Source organism: Eschscholzia californica, unplaced genomic scaffold (genome assembly GCF_041429995.1).
Source record: "Eschscholzia californica isolate CP2 unplaced genomic scaffold, dmEscCali1.0.p SCAF_1, whole genome shotgun sequence".
NCBI lineage: Eukaryota > Viridiplantae > Streptophyta > Magnoliopsida > Ranunculales > Papaveraceae > Eschscholzia > Eschscholzia californica.
The window spans coordinates 41,714,932-41,736,845 of NW_028238198.1; the positions used below are offsets into that span (position 1 = coordinate 41,714,932).

General features: G+C 37.0%; 2 protein-coding genes across 2 annotated transcripts; both read left to right on the forward strand.

Moving 5' to 3' along the window:
• Positions 1 to 2,375: 2,375 nt before the first annotated feature.
• Positions 2,376 to 11,234, forward strand: LOC147566911 (binding protein). The gene is made up of 16 exons (XM_086653481.1): positions 2,376 to 2,862; positions 3,005 to 3,330; positions 3,451 to 3,611; positions 3,705 to 4,878; positions 5,003 to 5,194; positions 6,647 to 7,297; positions 7,511 to 7,687; positions 7,797 to 7,864; positions 7,977 to 8,199; positions 8,272 to 8,371; positions 8,462 to 8,577; positions 8,650 to 8,707; positions 9,123 to 9,274; positions 9,374 to 9,572; positions 10,527 to 10,809; positions 10,999 to 11,234. The coding sequence occupies exons 1-16, from the start codon at positions 2,727 to 2,729 to the stop codon at positions 11,000 to 11,002; spliced, it is 4,020 nt and encodes a 1,339-aa protein (XP_086509607.1). The 5' UTR covers positions 2,376 to 2,726; the 3' UTR covers positions 11,003 to 11,234.
• Positions 11,235 to 15,353: 4,119 nt separating this feature from the next.
• LOC147566912 (SNF2 domain-containing protein / helicase domain-containing protein / F-box family protein) lies at positions 15,354 to 21,344 on the forward strand. Its single transcript, XM_086653482.1, has 9 exons — positions 15,354 to 16,126; positions 16,809 to 19,349; positions 19,428 to 19,641; positions 19,729 to 19,920; positions 20,022 to 20,081; positions 20,156 to 20,286; positions 20,437 to 20,551; positions 20,768 to 20,919; positions 21,033 to 21,344. The coding sequence occupies exons 1-8, from the start codon at positions 15,531 to 15,533 to the stop codon at positions 20,915 to 20,917; spliced, it is 3,999 nt and encodes a 1,332-aa protein (XP_086509608.1). The 5' UTR covers positions 15,354 to 15,530; the 3' UTR covers positions 20,918 to 20,919; positions 21,033 to 21,344.
• The last annotated feature ends 570 nt before the right edge of the window (positions 21,345 to 21,914 follow it).

Here is a 21,914-nt window from a genome sequence, read left to right on the forward strand (position 1 = left end):
ATTTATATGGAAAGGACATAATAAGCGATCTGCTTGTGGGAATGCTTCACATATTGCAATGATCAGTCAAAAATATTTTGACATAGAGTTAGGAGGAAATAATGTCCTCAGACGATTCAAACCCACGTGTATAGATATTCTGCTTCTCCATCCTAAAGACCACTGCAGCGGTGAATGACTTCATAGTAGAAGGCATCCCAACAATCTCAAGCAATGGTCTCCCATATCAATTTATTTTGTATGTACAATCAAGCATTCACACCGTGTGGAGTACTTCAGCTATTGGATAGATTTCGGGTGTGCCCAAAGTTAGTAATTTCCCATGTTTCATTCTTCATTGAATGTCAATAAACATAATTGTGTTGAACTAACAACTTCATTAATTGTTGGATAGGAGTTCTACCTTCTTGTTGGATATGTCGGATTCGTACCTTTTCGTTGTATATGGTATGCATTGTCGATGTATTATCGTTGAATCTACCACGTATTTGAGAAAGAATTTGCAGTGGTTTTGTAATAATATCAAGTAGTTCTTTAACAACAACTTGTTTTTCATCCTTCAATCTATTGGCATATGCATGGCCAATTAAGGTCACTGCAAGTTGATGGTTATGGATCCCACACACAACTTCCACCTTCTACATATCTCCGTCCATCTGTAGTCCTTTTAACTTGAATGGACAATTGCATTTCTTAGTAATCTTTTTTCTCTTTTTGTTTGACGGTTCTTTTGTTTTGGGGATTATTCCTGCCTTAAGATGTGAACGACACCTCTTCAGATTGAATCTTGACCATATACCTCTTGAGACTGAATCTTGTCCAGAAGTTGATTTTTTGGGATCCTTTGCTATTTCCCAAACATTTTTGGAAGTGGATTCATCCATGGTGGTTTCCAACTATGAAGATACTTCGTGACTTTAGAGATGAGTGCAACAACAATGTGAGATGCTGCATAATTTCGGTGAACTTGCCCCATTACCGGGTGATGGATGAAAATTTCGGTGGAAGAAGAAGAATGTCCAGGGATTTGAGTTTTGGCGAGATTTAGGGTTGTGATAAGTGGATTGTTAATTTGGGTGATATACACCCTTAATGTGAGTTTTTTTAACCCATTCCATGAGGGGGCGGGGGGGGGGGGGGGGGGGGGGGGGGGGCTTTAACCAAACAAGGTCAATGACGATTTACCAAGTCAATAAGTCCACCACCCTTTGGTGTAGCGGTTGGACACCCCTTCTTAAGCCCATGAGGTTGTGGGATCGAGTCTCGGTGGAAGCAGTTTGCCATCAAGATTTATCCTATGTAATTTAGACAATATATAAGTAAATTATATAATAAACTTGTCGGGCTTTAGGCCTCTTTCATTATGGTTTAAATTAGGCGATTATCGTGCTCATCACATCTTTTATGATGTATCGATGCCTTGGGGCTACAACTAGCCATTAAATTCGGGAAACGACGAGTGAAGATTGCAACCGATTCGTCTCTAGCAGTGTTAATTTTGAAGAATGGGGAGAGGAAACCTCCTTGACAGGTTATCCGATTGGTCAGAGAAATCCATGCACTGTGGAGGCGATTTGAAGAATGTGTCATTACCCACGTGTACCGCAAAATCAATCAAGCGACTGACTACCTTTCGAAAATGAAACCTAAGACGAAATTTGTGAAATGAGAATGAATTATTACCAGCAGATCTGGAGAAGGTAGTAAATAGAGATAAAAGTGGTATTATAAGAGTTAGGCATAATTGATTTTCAACATTGTTATTATTCTTTGCATGTCGGTCAATTCTTTTGGTTTTTTTTAGTTTATGCTTATTGGTTTATTAATTCACTAGGATATAGCCCGTGTCTCCGCCACGGGATAATTTGTCGATCATGTTAGTAGATGAAGACAAATTACAATCATAAAAAAAAAATGTCGATCAAATTCCTACTAAATTCGTCTCTTGAAAATCAAAATAAAATTATTTTTGCCTCAATATTAACATGACCAACACAAATTTAAGATGAAAATTGTAGGTAGTTATTTAAGAATAAGTGGGAGTTATATGTTGGAGGTAGTTAAATTAGTGGGGAAAAATCCAATGGTGAAAATTGAACTATAGATATTGACGGATGAGATTTATGATTGCAAGTTATGACATGACACCAAAACCTATGTCATTTGTTATATAGACTAGGGTATAACCCGTGCCCGTAGGGCACGAAGTTTTCTATAAGTATTTTACGTTAAATTATCGACATATATTTTGTTCATTAAGAAATTTTCAAGTCGATAAAACAAAAATGATAATTGTAATAATGTGATATTTAAAGAAAGAGAAAAGAAAGAGACTCGTGAAAACTTAAAAAGAGAGGAAATAGGGAGAGAGAGACAGTGTGAGATTTTATAGGAAGTGGGTAGTTTATTTTGATTTTATGTCTTTATCTTTTAAAATGAAGGGCCATGATTTACAAAAGAAAATTGTACGACCGAGATTTATAAATCAAAGTTATGATATGACACTAAAACCTATGTGATTTGTTATATAGAATTTTTGGTTTTCTTTGTAAAGGGTCCGTCCGGCCTTCAACCCGTTGACAGATTCAAATAGAAAAAAGAAACACCGGGCCGTGAAAATTATCCCAAAACTCAATTTATCCTTTTTCCCGCCTGTTTGCTCTGAGGAACTCCATTTGAAAGCATTTTTCGAATTCTCACTCCTCTCTCTCTCTCTCTCTCTCTACATGGCTCCAACTTTCATCTTCCCCTCAAATCTTCGAAACCTAGAAGAAGAAGATCAAAGCGAAGATAGGCTCTCCGTTATATCACCGATCGACGTTTCCTCTTTCCACACCTCTCAACTCGAAGAATTTGTCAAAGGTTAGTCGTCCCACTTTCTTTTTTCCATCTTCAAAACCCCTAATTTCTCTTTCTCTCTCTATTTTCTACTTACCTTTTCATTTTTGATTTCTAGTTCTTAATTTTGAGTTTTTATTTTGCATTTTTTGTTGGGGAACAATAGAGGTTGCTTTCGATCTCTCCGACAAAGAATTATTCTGCATAGAGGAACAACAAGTGTTTGATCGAGTTTATTCACTCGTTAGGGATTTTACTAAACTTACTTCATCTTGTAAGTTTAATCTTGTTGAAACCCTAAGATCCAACCTCAGTGTTCTTATTCCTAGTATTGAATCACTTTCTCGAGCTTCTAATGAAAATGATAACACATCTCTTGTTGTTGATCGGATTTCTTCACATCGAAATGCTTTCAAAATCTATACGTTCTTTCTCATATCTATTGTTCTTGCCGAGGAGTCCAACAATCAGCTGGTTGAGAATAATTCCAAGGTATTTATCTCATTTGCCCCTTGGATTTGAGATTACATAGTTTTGTATCTGATGCACTAATATACTTGGGTTTTTGTGTATATGCTTGTTTGTGATGTTCTTCTATTTCTCTGGGTTTAGGTGGGTGCGGGTAATCGAAAGAAGCATTTTATGAAGTCGTGGGATTGGGAGCCACAAAGGGGAAAAATACTAAATTTGATAGCTAATTCTCTTGAGATAAATCTGGGATTGCTCTTTGGATCATCTAGTCCTGACGAGAATTACCTGTCTTTTGTTGCAAAGTAAGTCCTGCAAGTTTTTTCTTTGGTTTCTTATTTTGTTCATTATAATTGAATGAAGTGATGTTGTTTTTTTTTGCTTTTTCTTTTCTGCAGAAATATGTTCTCTTTGTTTGAGAAAACAGTACTGTTGAGGGACGCTGATACGAAAGATGCTTTATGCCGTATAATAGGCAGCTGTGCCACTAAGTATCAATATAAGGCGCAGTCATGTGCTTCGATGTTGCATCTTATTCACAAATATGATTTTGTCGTGATCCATTTGGCTGATGCTGTTGCTGCAATGGAGGTAAAATATGGAGATGGTAGTTTGGCAATCTCTCTCATCAGAGAGATTGGACGAGCTAATCCAAAAGACTATGTCAGAGATACTGCTGGAGCAGAGAATATAGGACGGTTCCTTGTAGAGCTTGCCGACCGACTACCCAAGTTGATGTCTACAAACATTGGGATTTTGGTTCCTCATTTTGGGGGAGAATCTTATAAAATAAGGAATGCTCTTGTTGGGGTGCTGGGAAAGTTGGTCACAAAGGCGTTTCAGGATGTTGAAGGTGACGTGAGTTCAAAATCTATTCGACTGCGGAGCAAGCAAGCCATGGTGGAAATCTTGCTTGAACGATGTCGTGATGTTTCAGCCTATACGAGGAGTCGGGTGCTTCAGGTGTGGGGTGAACTGTGTGAACAGCATGCGGTCTCTATTGGTTTGTGGAATGAGGTTGCGATGATTGCTGCTGGGAGATTGGAGGATAAGAGTGCAATCGTGAGGAAATCTGCGTTGAATTTACTCATTGTAATGTTGCAGCATAACCCATTTGGTCCTCAACTAAGAATTGCTTCTTTTGAAGCAACCTTGGATAAGTACAAGGATAGCTTACCTGAGCAGGAACCTGCAGTCTCATCAGAGAGTGTCTTGGACGGGGTACCTTCTGATAGTGAAGTAAGCAATGAGATTGATCATACTAGTACTGATAGGAAACCAGAAGAGCAGCAAGATAGTCTTAGTGACAGTTGTTTGCCTAATGGTGACAACTGTGAGGAGCCTTCCTCCATGTCAAATATTGGTAATTTGGAACAGACCAGGGCCTTGGTTGCTTCTCTCAAGGCAGGTCTAACGTTTTCGAAATGTTTATCAGGCACGATGCCAACTCTTGTTCAACTGATGGCTTCATCAACTGCCACTGATGTCGAGAATACAATTTTATTGCTAATGAGGTGCAGACAGTTTCAAATTGATGGCTCGGAGGCCTGCCTCCGCAAGATGCTGCCTCTGGTAATGCTTCGTAGTCCTTAATTTGTAACTCTTTAACAAAGCTAAAATTTCCAAGGAAGTAATGCTCGTTCATGGAATCCTACAAAGTTTGGTATTCTATCCTTTATACATTGGTGTTATGCAGGTATTTTCGCAGGATAAATCAATTTATGAAGCTGTGGAAAGCGCATTCATCACCATTTATATAAGGAAAAGCCCCATGGAAACAGCTAAGAATTTGTTGAGCCTTGCTATAGATTCAAGTATGGGTGATCTTGCAGCTCTGGAGTTTATTGTAGCTGCCTTGGTTTCTAAGTGTGATATTTCTACCAGCACGGTATGTTTCTTAGTTCACTTTGGATGTACTCCTACCATTATTTACTCTTTAGGTTGTAAAAGTGATGTAGATTTTTGTATTTCCATGCTTGTGATGAGTGTAAAAAAACTAAACTGGAACACGCTTTGTTTATTTTATCTTAAATTCATAATCCCACTTAGTGAGTTTGATCTTGTACATGTGGATTTCTGTAGAAGTATGGCTGCATTATACCATTATGATATTTCCATGCTCTAGATGTGTGATAAACAAACTAAACCAAAACATTTAAACATGTTTTGTTCATTTTATCAGATCACACACTTAAGTTTTGAGTTCAATCATGTATTAATGTGCAATATCATAAGCATGGCTGCACTTGTTCACGTCATGATATCAAATTAAGAAAAGTTAGAGCATCGTGGCTGTACAGCTAATTGCAAAGAGTATGGTTATGCATCACCGTGGGTTTTTATCCTCACTTCTTTTCTCGTGTCTGAACCTTAAGTTGCTTGTTGATGACGAATTATAAGGTGTGGAGCATGCCAACCATGACAATGGAGTTATTTGAGGATTCACGTGTATATCTAAAATGTTAAGGGCAAGCAAGATGCAATGCATGATTATTAATCACCTATATTTGTGAGGAATTAGATAGTCGCACGTGCATAAAAGAAAGTCTCATGACCGAGTAAATAAACCCTTTTCCTCATCGCGTATTGGTTCTGAGTTTGAGCGCCACGAACTTTAACATGGTAGAGGGCTAGCCAAATGACAAATCTTAGGCTCAAAAAAGGCCATGTATGGGGGCGTGTGAGGATAGTGACACATTGACAAGAAAGTCTCATGACCAGGTAAATAATATCTAGGATGTCTCTGATTGATTATTTCAATTGGTTTTGAGTTGAACACCAACAAACTTATTCATGTTTCATATGGAAATGAAGAGAGCACTGATATGAAATAGATGTATGAGAGAAGAGGGAGATAGTGTTATTATAGAATTATAATGGAGCTATAATTGAATTGTAATCAATCATCACATGTAACTAGGTTTAGATTTCTCGAGTCGAAGGATAGGAATGAGTTACTGTAATCCAACTTCATAGTGACGTTCGTTATTGTTCTGGTGTTATCATTCCCACCCTTGGTTGACATATATAGTCTTATTGTTCCCAAAGAGTCTCACACAAGGATTATGAGCTAGTGCCCTATACTGTTATTATGCTCAGTAAGATGGACGCTAATAAGTTGAGAAGATTGATGTCAATATTAGTTCATATTTCTTAAGAGTAGTGAAATTCATAGCGCAGTACAGCTTATACTGTCAAAATTTATTCTTTTGTTTTGGTAAATCCATTTTTTAATGAAGGGTGACATTCATAGGTGATAGATACAGATTTTAACGACAAAACATGTACTTGTGTCGTGTTTACATGAACTTAACTTCAAGGCCCCCTGCTTTTTATGCAGATATCTGCCCTGTGGGATATCTTTAGCTTTAATGTTAGTGGGGTCACAGCTCAGCAAAGCCGTGGAGCTCTGTCTGTTCTCTGCATGGCAGCAAAGTCATCTACTGGAATTCTTGGTTCTCACTTGCAAGACATTATTGATATTGGTTTTGGTCGATGGGCAAAGGAGGAACCTTTGCTTGCCAGGATGTCATGTGTTGCCTTGCAAAGATTATCTAAACAAGATAAGGAAAAATTAATTACTAATAGTGGTAACAGGGTTTTTGGTCTCCTAGAAGGCTTGATCACGGGGTTTTCACTACCGCAAAGCATATGGTATGCTGCAGCAGAAAAAGCCATAAGTGCCATATATGCTATTCATCCAGCACCTGAAACAATGGCTGCTCATGTGGTGAAAAGGACATTTGGTTCTGTGTCTCGATGTAGCGGAGATGACACAGATCAGATGCCAAATAACTCTAGTGTCCTTTCCATGGTGCAAGTAGACAAGCTCAGTCGATTTCTATTTGTTGTAAGCCATGTGGCTTTAAATCAGTTGGTTTATATAGAAGCTTGTGTTTTGAAGATTCAGAAACAGAAAGCGAAGATACAGAAATCAGACATAGATTCTCAGAATGCTGGGAATGACCTCGCAGCTGATGAACCCCAAAAGGTCAGAAAAGACTAATTTTTATTTATTAATATCAGTGCTGATGCTATGGTTGATTCCATGGGCACTATTCTTTGTTACTTTTTTTCGAAGAGAACTCTGGACATTATTTGTCATTTTAGATTCTAGTACTCTTCCGGTTGTCAAGATTTCTTCCATTTAACTTGTAAGATGTAACTTTTACTGAAGCTTGCATCCCTTGGAGGCCATTTGCAGGAGAATAGTATAAATGCAGAACTAGGTTTGGCTGTTTCTCAAGATGCCATAATTGATTCACTCTCTGAAAGAGCAGAGAAAGAAATTATTTCAGGTGGTTGTGTTGAGAAGAATTTATTTGGACACTGTGCACCTTTCTTGTCAAAGCTTTGTAGAAATTTCGGTTTGATGCAAAAGGTGATTGGCTTCAATAATTCCTCAAATGGGGTCCTTTCGAAAATACTTTGATAATTTTTTGATTGGCTATTATAGCTTGTAACTCACATGACCATTTTGCCTTCTGTAGTATCCTGTGTTGCAAGCCTCAGCAATGCTTGCCCTATGTCGGTTCATGATCATTGACGCGAAGTATTGGTAAGACATAATGCTGCTTCTTTCAATTTAATTTTTATTTCTTATTTCGTTTGCGTGAATACTTAATTAGCTAACTTGTTAACATACGAATGCTCTATAAATGATTGTCCAGCGAAGCAAATCTTCAGCTTCTCTTCACAGTTGTGGAAAGTGCACCATCAGAAACTGTTCGGTCTAATTGCACCATCGCTCTGGGAGACCTAGCCGCTCGCTTCCCTAATCTCTTAGAGCCATGGACTGAGAACATGTATGCTAGATTACGAGATCCCTCGATTTCTGTTCGGAAAAATGCTGTTCTCGTGCTTTCTCACCTCATATTGAATGATATGATGAAGGTTGGTTAAAATTCTCTTTTTTTCTTCTATTATTAAGGATGTTATATCTTTTAGAGACTAATTTTGGACCAGGTCAAAGGTCATATAAATGAAATGGCTGTACGTTTGGAAGATGAAGATGAAAGGATTTCAAGTCTTGCCAAGCTCTTCTTTCATGAGTTGTCAAAGAAAGGTGACATCTGACGACCTGTTATATGGTTCAGTGTGGATACTTATAGCATGCTTGTCTAAAATGGATTTTTGTCTTTCTTAATACCTGCAGGGAGCAATCCGATCTATAATTTACTTCCAGATATTCTGGGTAGATTATCCAACCAAAACCTGAAGAAGGAGGTTTTCCACAACATTATGCAGTTCCTAATAGGTTCAATTAAGAAGGTATAAAGAGAATAATTGGATAATGGTCACAGATTGTAATTGCCCCATATTAATGCTTTTGGAAATGACCAGGACAAACAAATGGAATCACTTGTGGAAAAGCTTTGCAATAGATTCAGTGGAGTCACAGGTAGACATACGTTTTGCAGTTGAATTTTTTTATTTTTAGTGTTTCTCTATATGCTTTTCTGCTCGTGTTCCTTTGAGATTTAAGTGCATGAATCTCACGAACAAAATCCAAGTGATCCGAAGTCTTTTACTTCTATTTCTATGTGTATGACTTGGTACAAGAAAGTCTCGTTTCGTCTTGAGGCACCATCACAGTATTCCTCAACCTTCCATAAACTTGCTCTCTATCCACTAATCCTTCAGTGCTGATCTCCGTCCCAGATATCCACTGTCCAGTGAGAGACTATGCAGAAGGATCTAATGATTGGGGAGAAGACCCACTTTTTTCTAGGCTGATCAGTGGATCAGGATTTGATCTAATCTTGCTATTAACAGTGGCAAGTTATTTATCTTCTTATTTTATTCATTTGATGCAGATGTTAAACAATGGGAGTACATTGCCTATTGTCTTTCTCAGCTAACATTCACTGAAAAGGGGATGAAAAAGCTTATGGAGTCCTTCAAAACCTATGAACATGTTCTATCCGAGGATTCTGTTATGGAAAGCTTTAGGAACATAATCAGCAAGGTACTGCAATAACTTTAGTTACTTGTAAAAAGAAAAGGGTATTCTGTGGAAGATTCATTGAGTAATATCTTCATTATTTTTATTATTGATTTTCTCTAGGGTAAAAAGTTTGCAAAACCAGAGCTTAAATCTTGTGTCGAGGAGTTTGAGGAAAAACTAAATAGGTACCATATGGAGAAAAAGGAGCAAGAGATGACTGCAAGGAATGCTGAAATGTATCAACAAAAATTAAGTAGCTTGGAAGACCTTGCGGCGACCAAGGGTGACCATGAAGATGTAACACTAGATGCTGCTGAAGGTATGTTTAGTTGCATTGTGTAACAAATTTACTTAAATATCAGTTTTGGTACTTGTCTTATAAGAACTGTGGGGTGATTCACATCCACATTTCAGTTGAATTATCAGGAAACTGGTCCAAAGACCCAATTTCCTGTTGCACTTGGTTAAAGAGACATGCCAATATTTTAGGCTTCGGTTCCTTATGCAAACCTAAGAAAACAGTAAAACTTGTGCAAACCATGTGCAAACCTTATATACTATCTGCAAACTTGTAGAAACTTTACAGAAGGAACTGAAGCCTAAGAAACTTTTTGTTACCAGGTCATTTATAAAGCATCCCTATTTAAATATTTAACCTTTATATCAGTAAATTGGATATTGAGTAGAGCCTGGTTAGTAATATGAGGGGAATAGTAGCAAATGAGGCCTTGGTAGTTATCTCTTGTTTTCAAGAGAGTATGACCACATCAGCTAAATCCTTCCTCCATGTTGACATATTTTAGCACAAGTAGGAACATGGATGGAGAATAATTAAGAGGCTTTGTGGAGGTGGAGGATTAATAGTTGATTTTCATGTTAATAAGTTGATTATCTATAAATCGAAATGGAGAAATTTCGTGGACTCAATTTAAAGACGACAATCTATTTCCCTCAGCATCACTGATGTAGTTGTCTATGTACTTGTTGGATAACTATCAATCTATTTCCCTTCATTATAATTTATTTATTTTTCCTTGGTAATTAATGCCTATAATATTTCTTGATCAACCATTGTTAAACTGTACCCTTGATCCCAAGTTGATTGCCTAGTTACTCGACTAGTCATATCGAGCTAGGATTTCGTGCAAGTACACACGAGATGTACCATATATACCAGTAGTAATTTATGTTGTTAAGGAACCCTTGATTTGTGACTCTTGTTTGATTTTATACTTCACTCTACGACAAAGGCATCTACTGTTTGATATTGCAGATGAAACAGCTGGTAATGTAATTGATCCATCTATAGAAGAAGACGGATCAGCTGAATCTTCAGACGACGAATCAAAATCTGACACCACAAATTCAGAGGAAGCTTCAATTGGAATGAGTGAGCTGACAGACAACGAAGAAGAAGGTGACACTGAAGAAGTTGATGCACCTAAAAGTCCGAGGACGGGTCCCTCCAAATCAAAATCCAAGAAAAGTCGCAACTCTGTTGTGAAAGACAAAGAAGAGAACGCTTCCACTCGAAGCAACACAAGATCGACAAAAAGGTTATTTTCTTCTTGTGAATCTTTTATATGTTCATATCTTGATATACATAATTTGTAACATGTCAACAAACGAAAGTACGAATACCCATTGCTTCCATCAATTAGAAAATACTAGAAGAGAAAAGTATAGTTACTACCATTATCTTGTATATCACTACTAACACTAAAATCTGATTTTTAAATATACAGGTAACATGGCAAAAGGTTTATTGCAACCATTCTCAGGTGCTGTTGCCTGTTGGTAGTGAAAAATATACGATAAGAAGTTTAGCCGTCCGGACATGATTTTGTGAAGATGACTGTAATGATCGATGACTGTGTTATTAATCACGAGTTAGTGTTTATCTAATATAATAAATCTTCCTTGTACTTTTTCTATTGAACAAAAATTTAAGATTATCTAACAAGAATCAGACTTTGAAGAAGAGAATTACAAACATCTACAATATAAGTTAAAAGCTTCTCAACACCATGGAGAATGGAGTTTAACTTATAAGCTAAAGTAACATCTTTCTTCGTTGAGTACTTTATCGGCTATTTTCTTTTTTAATCTCAACTACAGTATATAAAATTGAAAGTATGGACTTTTCCGTAACATATTCACTAAAAGTTCTTGATCTTCCTTTAATTTAGGGTGAAAATTGGTTTATGCCTTCATTGTGACTCTTGCTTCTTCAAAAGAGTAACATATTCACTAAAAGTTCTTCACATCAAGGAGCTCTTTAATGAAACTCCTCCAAGTATAATTATTCACAATATCTCTTTATCAGCCCACATAGTGTTAGTAGCTTAACCGATCTCAATTAGTGTAGCTCAGTGGTGGTTTAGTAATAATGGCGACGCCTTCTGTTTATTTTTTCTTACCAAAACTTCTGCATAATAAATGTTTATACCTATTTTTTTTCCGAAACTTTGTATTTGGTGTAGCATATGAGAAGTTCCTGTGCGCCTAATACAGTGGTTCCATAAGCAAAGTCAAATCTTCCTTCGAGTCTTTTGGTAGTTAAACATTTATATTAAAATTTCATAGAGACAAAAATCTCAAAAGAAAAATGCTTCCTTCAACTACCAAGTCATTCTTAAGAGTTGTATGCGAATTTGTCTTTTTCAAGTCATACATTTAAAACCATCTTACAAGAAATAAGAGTAGTCTGTCACTATTTGGAGCACCCACTCTTTGATTCTGAAGATCTTAGGTTTGATTCCGATAAAAATATAAACTTATGATTTGTTGATAAACTTACTTATTGTTATAAGATGACACAGAACAAATATGGGCCTCACAATTTTAAAAGACCTCACAAGGGAAGAGTGCTTAACCTTTTAAGAGGAGCACCACACTTCGTCTCACTGCTGATGTAGGATTGCTTTACAACAATTATTTCACGATAATGTATTCATTGTATTCAAGTATGATAAAAAGGTAATTTAGACTCCGTTTGTCACGTGAGAAAATAAGATAGAGAAAATCATTTTCATAGGAAAATCAATTTTTTACTGTTTGGTTGGATAAAAAGATGCGAAAACTAAATTCCTGTGGTAAAAAAAAGAGTAAGAAAAAGCTTGATAAATTTTTCCACCCAAAAGGGTGTGAAAACCATTTCACGCTCTCACTTGACAATGCACTCTCCCTCCTCATCTTTCTCCTAACTTCTTCTCAACTGTCTCTCCTTATCTTTGCCGTAACTTCTTCGTCCTCTCTCTCTCAATAGGTGTGAAACCCAAATAGGTTGGGGAAGAGACCTAAATATTCAAACGAGTACACAAGTTTGATAAACCAAAAACAGGTCTTCATGATTGCTCTTGATAAACCATAAGTCTTCAAATGTGTATGGTATACGAGAGGACACTAAACTTAATAAGATCTCCATGATTGCTCCTATAATAATAGATAAATCAGAAGCATTGTTGAAGATCAGAGTGGTCAACGGAAAGAGTCAGTGAGTATGGTGAAGCAGTTTGTGTTGCCAGCGAGCAAGTACAACAAGGCGAAGGGAGCGCCAAAAACCGATTGGTAAGAGGGTTGTTGTTAAAGACGAAGGAGAAAGAAAGTTTGGGGTAGTGTGATACAAGTAGATGACGGTAAGGTTCTCCAAATTTCAATGAAACATCACAGAAGAATCGAATCAACAATTTCTGGTTTGGGAAATTCTAAATATTTTAAAGGCACCATCCAAAAGTTGAATAACTATATCAGTTCTTAAAGGCACTCTAGAATTTTTCTACAACCTACCAAACACTTTTACTTGAGTTTCTAATGTAAAAAAATTGTTTTTCTTTTCCACCAGAAGTTGATGATTTTCACGTGAATCAAACGGACCCTCAGTCAAATTGATACATAGTAGCTCCCCGTTAGAAGGACCTAAACTGTGCTCCTCCTTGTTGATCGTTTCTGGTTCCTATGTTGCGATTTCGTTTAACAAATTTTAAACGTGGGTCAACAACATCTCTCAAACTATTTGTAGTAAATTACACACAAGAAGTCAATTAAATGGTTAAGTAGAACCAATTGCCACACGGGTCTACTTAATCCACTTTTAAATTAGGGTTAATTCCATTTTGGCCCCCTAAAGATGACCAGCTCACCAAAATGGCCCCCTAAAGATGACCAACTTCTAATTTGGCCTCTTTTTTAATATTTTCGTCAGTCAAGAGTTGGTCAACTTTAACATCAGATTTTGCTTTTCGTTTTTACCCTTCTACTCAAAATTAATAACCTCTCTGCCCTTGATCACTTTCTTGTTGGAAAATTGTCTCGGGCAAGTGGTCGGTCGGCCACTTTCCGACGAACATCAACACAAAACACAAATTTTTTTTTATCATCTTCTTCTCCTTAATCCTCCACCACCACCACTTTCCTGCGACCGCCATCATCAGATTTTTTTTTCTCTCTCCCCCTCTCTCTCTACATCTCAGATCTAAGAATCATTTTTCTGATGGAATTAAGGGATTAATGTCCTTAACAAAAAAAATAAATTAAGGGATTAATGCATCGCCAATTTTTTTAGTACTTGAGAAACCCCATTTCTTCGTTGGACTCGGTTGGGTTAAATTCCTCCTCCAATGGCCTTTATGCATCGCCAATCTCCACGGTATTCTCAATAACAAATCTTGGGTCAAAACTACCTGTTTGATCTATGGCGTCTCTACTTCTACTGGCATGGTATGTTATTAAACTTCTACCTAATTTTAGTTCAATTGATCTTCATGTGTCCCGCCCCCCCCTTCTACCTCAATTCAGGGACAATCATGTTGTTATTTCAGGTAGCAATTTTATCAGAACTGATTCAATCTCCAAAGGGTTCAACTAAGCTTGTGAGTATTTATGCACCTTTCATGGGTTTTGCTCTAATTGCAATTGTGAATGGACTTATTCCACATTCATCAGTTAGTAATAGCACAAGACCCCATATGGGTTGGAAGAAAAGAGCTTGATTACTTGATGAGTTGAACCACCATGATTTCTATTTGATCTTGCTTTACTTTTTGTGAAATTGCCATTTTGTATGCTAATTTCTTCATTGAGGTAGTTAGTTAATTGATGTCTCGATTTAGAAATCCATGAATCATGATTCCTTGAGTTTGGAGTTTTTTGTTGCATTCAAAATTTCAATATGTAAGAAATGTTTGAGTTAATTGATTTTTAATGAGGGAAATTGAACTTCTAAATTGCTTTATTATATAAATGTGAAATGGTTTCATTTTTGTACTCTTCTAAGGGTTAATACTAGAGAATTAATGGAATAAGCTTTATCCATAGAACAACTTCCATAGTTCCATTGTATGTTAGGAAAACTTATGAAGATATGAATATCATTATTCACCAAGCTTGATTCATGGACGAAACCCCCGCAACCCTTGTCTCGTCATCTTCTTTCAGTGCTAGGTCTTCTTGTTCCTCCTCAAGTGGTATTTTCAATTTTGTTTTCTCTACTCCAGCTGCGGTTATATCTTCTTCTTATTCTTCAACTATAAAGCCCTTAATTCCATCAGAAAAATGAAATTAGAATTCATACCACTAATGGGTTTTAGTTAGTTTTAGGAATTCTTCAACTATTGATCCCTTAATTCCATCTGAAAAATGAAACTAGAGTTCATACCATTAATGGATTTTAGTTAGTTTTAGGAATTCTTCAACTATTAATCCCTTAATTCCATCAAAAAAATGAATCTTAGATCTGGGATGTAGAGAGAGGGAGAGAGAAAAAATCTGATGATGGCGGTCGCCGGAAAGTGGTGGTGGTGGAGGATTAAGGAGAAGAAGATAATTAAAACAAATTGTGTTTTGTGTTGATGTTCGCCGTAAAGTGTCCGACCGACCACTCGCCGGAGACAATTTTCCGACAAGAAAGTGATCAAGGGCAGAGTGGTTATTAATTTTGTTGAGTATAAGGGTAAAAAAAAGATAAGCAAAGTCTGATGTTAAAGTTGACCAACTCTTGACTGACGGAAATATTAAAAAGGGGGCTAAATTAGAAGCTGGTCATCTTTAGGGGGCCAAAATAGAATTAACCCTTTAAATTAGGTCGGTTGTCGTTTTCGTTACTCGTGAGGTCACGAACCAATGAGAACGGAGTCCCTTCTCGAGTTCAGAGTTCTCCTTCTTTCTATTCTCCTTTTCCTCTTCATCTTCTTTTGTCATCCTTCTAATGTATTCAAATAAAACCCTAGATTTTGAATCATCGTAACTTATAAAACCCTAGAAATTTCAATTTCGGAAAATGTCAACTGATTCACCGAACGAAGATGAAGTTCCCTTTCAGAATAAACACAAACTATGTGGATTTCTATGCGTGGTTCTCTCCCTTGAATCAAACCAGAAACATGATCTCTCTAATGCCCTACCTCTAGGTACTTATTTTAACATATTTAGGGATTTAGGATCTGATTCAGTTCAATTTCGTTCCGAAGATGGAATTGTGCTTTCACCAATACATGACCACAATTATAATTCAGATAATGTGGAAGGGAATCATCAAAATATCTACAATAATGGGAGTAACTCTAGGGCATTGGGTTCAAGTTTGAAGGAAAACAAGATTTTAGAGAGAGAAAGTGGTTCTTCTTCTTCGACAATGAAAAAGAGAAAGAAAATGGGGTTTGTTAATGGTAGTGTTAATGTTATAAATCAGCTTCATCTTTTGACAATGCAAAAGTGTTTCGAGTTTGTTTATAGGGTTGTTAGGGTTTCGAAGAGTGGCGATGGGAATTCTAGGGTTGTTTTGCTGGTTGATGTGTACTTGGCATCAGAGCTTTTGTCAGGCTGGAAATTTCCCAAATCAGGGTCCATTGTTGCTTCCCTCTTTAGCCATTTAAGGTATATCATTTTGTGGCTATATATTTATGTGTATATGTACTTTATTGACTTCCACATTTGGGACACTAATACATATCTATACATAATTGAACTGAAGGAATCTGAATAACAAACCCATAAATTACTTGAAAATAGCTAGTCGACACTCAAATTTTAATTTCGTTGTACAAAATCAATGTGCTTATCGTTGTAGCTTCTATTCAAACAGAAACACCTGATATTCGGTGTATCGATGTTCTAATGGTTGGGGTGGCACTACTTTACTCGACAAACAAATTTCACGAGCACTATTCTATTTGTTTTTCTTTCTATAAATGGTTTGTGCTGAGGACTTCGCTTTTAAATCAGTGTTTGAATCTTTTCGTTTTGGCGCGACCGGAGTATGTAGTATCCCATTGCTTTTTGTTTTTGAGTTAGAAATTATCCAAGTCTTCGGAAAAGAAAAATAAAACGAAGAAGTTGTCGTGGTGTTATCTATGTAAAGAAAACTCTGTGACAGTCAAGTTCTAAGTTTTTCTTCCCAACTAGTGAATATCTAATCCCGAATCCCAATTTCACTCTTCAAAATTTGATATGAGTGTTGATATGATACTTAATTAGTACCATTGCTTTTGAATTGCTTGAGTTGGTTTTCAAGATTCTTTAATACTTGCTAATGTAATTTAGGGATGCTTATCTACAGTTGTAACTGGGAGCGGAGACATTTGATGCTTGTGGGGAAGTGTAGTAGTCTTGAAGATGATGAGATCATATGGAACCATTCTGATTGTCATGTTTTTGGATGTAAAGTGCATCGCGATTCACTAAAATCTTCCAGGAAGAGGCTATTTGAGCTTCATGAAATTTTCAAAAGTTTACCTGGTGCTTTTAACGAGGGAAGAATTTATTCTACAAGAATAAATTCAGATGACGCCTCACTTAGTTCTGGCATTTGCGAGCTTTCAGATGACGTGCTGAAAAATATTCTAACGACTCTTGGACCGAAGGACCTTTATAGAGTTGCCGCCACATGTCGTCATTTAAGATCCTTGACGTTATCGATCATCCCGTGTATGAAACTTAAGCTTTTCCCTCACCAGCAGGTGGCTATTGAATGGATGTTGCAACGGGAGCAACAGGCTGAACTAATGACACATCCTCTGTATATGAACTTCTTAACCGAAGATGGGTTGCATTTTTCCATGAATGCTGTTTCTGGTGATATATTTACTGGAATAGCTCCTACTATCAGGGATTTTTGTGGTGGGTTGTTTTGTGATGAGCCAGGCTTGGGGAAGACAATAACTGCTCTATCTCTTATTCTGAAGACACAAGGAATATTGGCAGATCCACCAGATGGTGTCGAAGTGAGATGGTGTAGTCATAATAACAATAAAAAATGTGGCTACTATGAGCTTAGTGCTGATAAGTTGGCACCCGGTAACTTCTTTTCATCATGGACTAGATCTGTGAGTCAGAATGCTCGACGCAGACAGACTGATGAGGATAAGTCCACTCTTGATGAACACCCAAGATCTTGCTCACCGAAGAAGGTAGGAGAAATGGTTTTTGATGAACTGTACGCGAGAGTTACTGATTCTTGTCCGGGTAACTTAGGGACTTCATCCTCCAGTACTTTTCCTGCGACACGTGTACTCCGATGCACAAATAGCTCAGGACGTCTTAAACGAAATCTTTTTGAAGCATATGAGGAAGCTTCTAGTCTTGCAACTGCAAGGAAAAAAAGAAAAAGGTCAGCAGCCAATGGCCATATTTCAAGGTCTGATGCTGATTCTGTTGATTCTATTGAAACTTGGGCGCAATGTGACTCTTGCCACAAATGGAGAAAATTACTAGAGACAAGTTTAGTAGATGATTCTTCAGCATGGTTTTGTAGCATGAACAGTGACCCATTACATCAAAATTGTGCGATTCCGGAGGAATCTTCGGATTGGAAGCAGCCCATAACCTACTTACCAGGTTTCTGTGCAAAAGGATCCCTTGGAGGAAACAAGGAGAATGTGTCGTTTTTCACAGGTGTGCTTAAGGATCACAATACGCTGATAGATTCTGAAACTAAGAAGGCCTTGACCTGGTTGGCTAAATTGCCGCAGAAAAAACTCCTGGAAATGGAACGTAATGGTATGATTCGTCCCCTAGAAACACCTGTTGCTTCTCTCGTAGCTACCCATGGATACCATAAAATATTTCAAGCGTTTGGACTTGTTAAGAGAGTTGATAGGAGGATTAGTAGATGGTACTATCCACGGAACCTTGAGAGTTTAGCATTTGATGTGGTTGCACTACAAATTGCTCTCACTAAGCCACTAAACTTATTTAGGTTATACTTGTCAAGAGCAACGCTTGTTGTTGTCCCGGCAAATCTAGTTGATCACTGGAAGACTCAAATCAGGAAGCATGTCAGACCTGGACTTCTACGCGTGTTTGTCTGGACTGATCAAAAGAAACCCTCTGCTCACAATCTGGCATGGGATTATGATGTTGTCGTAACCACTTTCAATCGTTTTAGTGCTGAATGGGGACCTCGTAAGAGGAGTGTGTTGATGCAAATTCACTGGCTTAGAGTGATCCTAGATGAAGGGCACACTCTTGGTTCAAGTCTCAGTTTGACAAACAAGTTGCAAATGGCTATCTCATTGACAGCCTCCAGCCGTTGGATATTAACTGGGACACCGACTCCAAACACACCAAACAGTCAAGTTTCTCATCTTCAACCCATGCTTAGATTTCTTCATGAGGAAGTGTATGGACAGAATCAGAAGTCATGGGAAGCTGGCATTCTCAGACCATTTGAGGCAGAGTTGGAGGAAGGCCGATCACGCCTGTTGCAGTTACTTAGCAGGTGCATGATTAGTGCCAGAAAAGTAGATCTGCGAACTATTCCCCCTTGCATCAAGAAAGCGGTTTTTCTCAATTTCATGGAAGAACATGCAAAGAGTTACAATGAATTGGTAGTAACGGTTCGACGAAACATTCTAATGGCTGATTGGAATGATCCTTCTCATGTCGAGAGTCTTCTGAATCCTAAACAGTGGAAGTTCCGAAGTACAACTATTAGAAATGTAAGACTGTCTTGTTGTGTAGCTGGACATATTAAAGTAACAGATGCAGGTGAGGATATCCAGGACACCATGGATATATTAGTCGAGCAAGGTCTGGAGTCTGTTTCGGAGGAGTACGTTTTCATTAGGCATTCTCTCCTGTATGGGTGTAGCTGCTTTAGGTAAAAGGCTAATAGCTCTCTTGTAGTCTGCTGGTTGTATCCCAATTACTGATTTATTTCTACTTCTCCTGTTCTAAGGTGCAAAGAATGGTGTCGCTTACCGGTCATCACTCCATGTAGACATCTATTATGCCTCGATTGTGTTGCTATGGACAGTGAGAAATGTACTTTTCCTGGCTGTGGGAACTCCTATGAAATGCAAAATCCTGAAATTTTGACTCGGCCAGAAAACCCGAATCCAAAATGGCCTGTACCCAAGGATCTTATCGAGTTACAACCTTCATATAAACAGGTAGGTCTGTTATTCTGATATTTTTGAAGTTCCATCTTCTGTTTCTCTAATAACTTTCTAGTTATCACTTGCTATTATTTTGTACAGGATGACTGGGATCCTGATTGGCAATCTACATCCAGCAGCAAAGTTTCTTATTTGGTGAAAAGGTTGAAAGATCTGCAGGAGGCTAACAGGAAGCTAGGTTACAATTTAAATGGAAGTAATCTCAGTACACCCCCTGAGAAAGTAATAATATTTTCTCAGTTTCTCGAACATATACATGTGATTGAACAGCAGGTATGTACCTTCTGTTCTGAAACCGTTTCATAACAATTTTCCTCTCTTTATCCGATTGAAATCACTGAAATGGCACGTACTTTCTGCTTTCGTTGTTGTAGTTAACGATTGCTGGTATCAAATTTACGGGAATGTATAGTCCAATGCATTCTAGCAACAAGGTACACATTTATTTTTTTTCTCTTAGATTTTCTTCTATACGATTTGGGATTGATTGATCCTTTTAACTGCTCAGATGAAGTCACTAGCAATGTTCCAATATGATGATCATTGTATGGTTCTTTTGATGGATGGAAGTGCTGCACTAGGTCTTGATTTGAGCTTTGTATCTCATGTATTTCTTATGGAGCCAATTTGGGATAGAAGGTATATTTTGTGGTTGCAAGTGATGAATTTTAAAGAAGAAAACTAATTCGTCTTTTAAATAGAGTATCCATTATTTAATTATGTGCAATCTCGAGACAAAATATGCATTACTATTGTTGATGATGGATTTAACCTGTTTGATATAATCAGCATGGAGGAACAAGTAATTAGTCGTGCTCATCGGATGGGTGCTACTCGTCCTGTTTACGTTGAAACTTTGGCGATGCGTGGTACTATTGAAGAGCAAATGTTGGAATTCCTACAGGTAGTGTGTGATCTTTACAGATTATAATTCTTCAACCTGTTGCAGATTAGGGATCTATTGAGTAGACATTATAATCTATAACCACAACCTTGAGATTTAGAATCCTACTAGACCCACAAATATTGATTAGCTTAAATTTTTTATATGGAAACTTATTATGCGAATTCGTTTAAGAAGGGCATTATTCTATATATTAATGATTACATGTTCATTTAGGATGCAAATGATTGTAGTAGCAGAAAATTGAAGGAAGAATTCAGGAACGATCGTGAAGGTGGACCACGGGCTCATCGTACATTGCATGATTTTGCAGAGAGCAATTATTTGGCTCAACTTAGCTTTGTAAAAACAAACTCTATGACTTAAAGGTACTCTCCTTATCTTATACAGTATATAACATTTATTTCTTTGATCTCTTCAATCTTAAGAGGGCAATTATAGATGTTGAATTTGATCTCTTCCTTCGCTGCTTTGTGGAAAGTTTCACCACAGGAATGCCACTAAGAATGCTTTGAATTGATATGTAATATCTTTTGCTGCTCGTTTTGGAAGAAGCTTTTGTTGAGCGTCAACTTGGTGGTGCTTGTCATGAACGAATGCTGCATTTGGCATTTCATTTTTGAAGGAGAAGATTCTCTCTTTTTCTCTTGTAATGCATATGCCTACTTGGAAGGAAATGCTATATATTTTTGAAAGCGGATAACTTAAGTTGCTAATTATTGTCTTTCAGTTGTGCAATGTAAACATTCTATTTGAAGATGATTGTAATTTAAGGTTACAGTTTCATACAAAAGGTGCCACAATTACAAGTTTTTGTAGTTTTTTTTTTTAGGAAATTTACTACGATCTCCGAGTTTCAACAAAAAAAAAAAAAAAACTACGATCTCCGATAGTCTAAATGGTATTAATACATCAAAGATATGATCTCACCTAATTTTAACTCTTAAAAGAATGGGCCTAAAGCCCAGCAACTAAACTATAATTTAAAACCTAACTACATTATTTATATTTTAATAAACCAAGTTCAAGTATATTATTTATACTTTAATAAATCAAGTTCAATAGATCAGAGTCCGAAATCGAATCTAGGACCTTAAAGATTTTAGAGTTTATGTCAACATTCTTGTCTAGGGCTACCAAATGTGATCCCAAGTTTTTGTAGTTATTAACTTAAAAGAGGTTCATCACAAAAAAAAAAAAAACTTAAAAGAGTTCATTTGAAAGTGTGGAAGAAGTTGCATTTTAATACTTGTTAGTTTTTTTTTTATGAGGAATTAATACTTGTTAGTTTTTTTTTTATGAGGAATTAATACTTGTTAGTTGTTAATATAATATGCCAAAAACACATCTAGGGCATTTTGTC

Coding starts and splice junctions, on each gene's coding strand:
- LOC147566911 (XM_086653481.1), top strand. CDS start 2,727: ATGGCTCCAACTTTCATCTTCCCCTCAAATCTTCGAAACCTAGAAGAA. Junction 7,298..7,510: donor CAGCTGATGAACCCCAAAAG/GTCAGAAAAGAC, acceptor GGCCATTTGCAG/GAGAATAGTATAAATGCAGA. Junction 9,573..10,526: donor AACACTAGATGCTGCTGAAG/GTATGTTTAGTT, acceptor TTGATATTGCAG/ATGAAACAGCTGGTAATGTA.
- LOC147566912 (XM_086653482.1), top strand. CDS start 15,531: ATGTCAACTGATTCACCGAACGAAGATGAAGTTCCCTTTCAGAATAAA. Junction 16,127..16,808: donor TCCCTCTTTAGCCATTTAAG/GTATATCATTTT, acceptor GCTTATCTACAG/TTGTAACTGGGAGCGGAGAC. Junction 19,921..20,021: donor TACATGTGATTGAACAGCAG/GTATGTACCTTC, acceptor TCGTTGTTGTAG/TTAACGATTGCTGGTATCAA.